This window comes from Cupressus sempervirens, chromosome 6 (genome assembly GCF_028749045.1).
Source record: "Cupressus sempervirens isolate cs-2001-9-10 chromosome 6, ASM2874904v1, whole genome shotgun sequence".
Lineage (NCBI taxonomy): Eukaryota > Viridiplantae > Streptophyta > Pinopsida > Cupressales > Cupressaceae > Cupressus > Cupressus sempervirens.
In genome coordinates, this window is record NC_143123.1 from 586,087,622 (window position 1) to 586,090,031 (window position 2,410).

Genomic DNA, 2,410 nt, shown 5'->3' on the forward strand with positions numbered 1-2,410 from the left:
ATCTTGTGTTCTATTTGAATACTAAGTCTGCATGTTGTAGTGAAATAAAACTCGTGTCAATCCCAATACTACTATAGCCTAAGTGCACCTAGCTAAAGAGTTCCTCCAAGTTTAGGCTCATCAAATGTTAAGTATGAGATATTTTCCTCAAAGTATGATATTTCAATCAGGATTTAACTATGTAGCGTTTGAATCAAACAAATTGACCCATGCTTCATGAATACTGATTCACAAGAACCATCTCCCATGAAAATGAAGGGAATTGAATACAATGAAAAAACAATTCTTTGTTATATATAGTTTTTCCTGAAACTAAGCTGGTTAATGTCAGCTCAATATGGTTTAAACTGGAAATGGAAAAGCTTGTTAATGATTTCACGTATTCTTTGAAGGTGATTTCATGAATTTTTTGAAGGACTTATATGACATCTTCACGCCTCCGGTGTTATTAATAGTTCTAAATGAAATCCGTAATTACAATTTCTGCAAACACTAGGGGAGATGGAAAACTTATTTGCTGAAAAATATGCATAATCATTCACAACTTGCACCAGCTTAATTTCCATTTGGAACATAATGTTCAAATTTAAGAGACGACTTTCAGATGAAAAATAACTTCATCTATTAATAATCACCAATTACATCACACTAAAATGGCGGCAGCGATAGCAATCAGCCCGCCAAAAAAATTAATAACTAACATGTATACCTTACTTGAGAAGCAAGTAGACACAGAACGCAGGGCAGAGGAATACCAACATAGCTGCTAAAGAGTGGCAAATTCTAGTCCATTTGGATCATGCTTTGTGGCATGGCTTCGGTGCCATGAGAAACTCGAACTGCCAATTCCGCATCACTATCATTGGAACTGGAGAAGGTTTGCTGCCCTGCCTTCTGCCAAAGACTAAGCAGTAATGTTTTTTGTAGTGTTTAAGACCTGACTCCAGTTTTCCCACTAAAGTTTTTGTCTTGTTGAGCTTATTGTGCGGTTGGAAGCGTTAGAGATGGCATTTTCATAAATTGCCCACAGCATTTCAGCTTTAGGATGCTCTTTTATAATTTTGTTAACAAACCTAGTCTCTGTCATCCTCAATACAGTATAAAGAGGAGGCTCGGAGGCATCGATTGATTTGATTTTCTGCCAAACTAGAAACCTGGGTCTCGTAGTCTTTTCCAAACTGAGTTGAAGAATAGAAGGGTGCTTCACTACATAATGTGCAGGGAGCTCTATATTATTAACTAGAAAGTCCATCTTTTCGCTAACATTTTTCTTGGAGAAACAAAAGATTAAAGGAAAAGCTCCAACTAATTGCCAAGTTTCTTCAGCCGAGAGCCCGAAGTTTTTGAGATTCTCTATCTTCTTCTCTAACGTTTCCACTCTATGCACAGCCACCAGACTCACAATATACTTGTACATTTTGCTATTTTTGTCACCGCCAATCTTGTTGATGAGATCCACTTGTGCGGGGATTAAGGCCGTTCGTTGGAGAACAGCTGAATGTACCAGTAAGAAGCTTAAGAGCCCCGTACCAGAAAAACCCCATCCTTTCCAGAAAGCAAGCGAGGGCTTCAATGTCTTCTCCAAGCTGCAACTGAGAAGTCTTGGTGCTCTTAACAGGGCTTTAACAAGCAAATCCTCTGACCCAAATAAATTCTTCAGAAACTCCATCTTGGGAAGAATGTTCTCCAGGTTATTGCACAAAAATCGTGAATCTTTCGTAACAAGTTTGGCCAGATCTCGACCCGCAAAACCGAAACCTTCCATCACTTTGAGCTTAGTTTCCAATATTGTTTCTACAGATTCGATAAGCTGGGCGTTTTTCCTTATCACATTTGAAACTTGGAATTCAGTGCAACCATGCTTCTTCAACAAATGAATAATCTTCTCTACGTTTACCAGCGTTTGAAGTTTCTGCAAGTGGGGTCGGCACTGGAAAATCCGAGTGATCTGGGCCTCGGAGAGGTTGAGTTTGGTGGAGGCAAACTGTGAAAAGAGGGTCTGCGAGTGAGATTCCGTTGAGAAGACATTGCCGAAGTGGAGAGATGATCCAACAACAAGAAGTCTGCGGAAGATGACGGTGTTCATCGTGAAAGCTGCGGAAACAAGCGAAAACGAAGAAGCGGCTAGGGTTTGTGTTTTTAAAGAAAATTTATTAAATAGCTCTTGTGTCACGTATGCAAGCACCAACAGAAACTCATATAGGTGGAAAAAGAAAGATTATTATTTTATTTTTTTTGAAGAAAGCTGGAAAAAAATTACAAAAAGGAGAGCAACAGACAAAGGCTACAAAAAATAAATTAAGGACTAACTATATCAGCCAGCGCATAAACTGGTAAACAATGCATAACAACTAGTTCGTAGGCTGGAAAACCATGTTACAAACAATAGCCGTACAAAAGAATTAAGTCA

The 2,410-nt window shown here is 38.7% G+C and overlaps 1 protein-coding gene across 1 annotated transcript; it reads right to left on the reverse strand.

The window, feature by feature from the left end:
* Positions 1-598: 598 nt before the first annotated feature.
* Positions 599-2,170, reverse strand: LOC149553611 (transcription termination factor MTERF8, chloroplastic-like). The gene has a single exon (XM_089789027.1). It carries the CDS (start codon positions 2,084-2,086, stop codon positions 956-958), a length of 1,131 nt encoding a protein of 376 aa, XP_089645153.1. The 5' UTR covers positions 2,087-2,170; the 3' UTR covers positions 599-955.
* Positions 2,171-2,410: the final 240 nt, after the last annotated feature.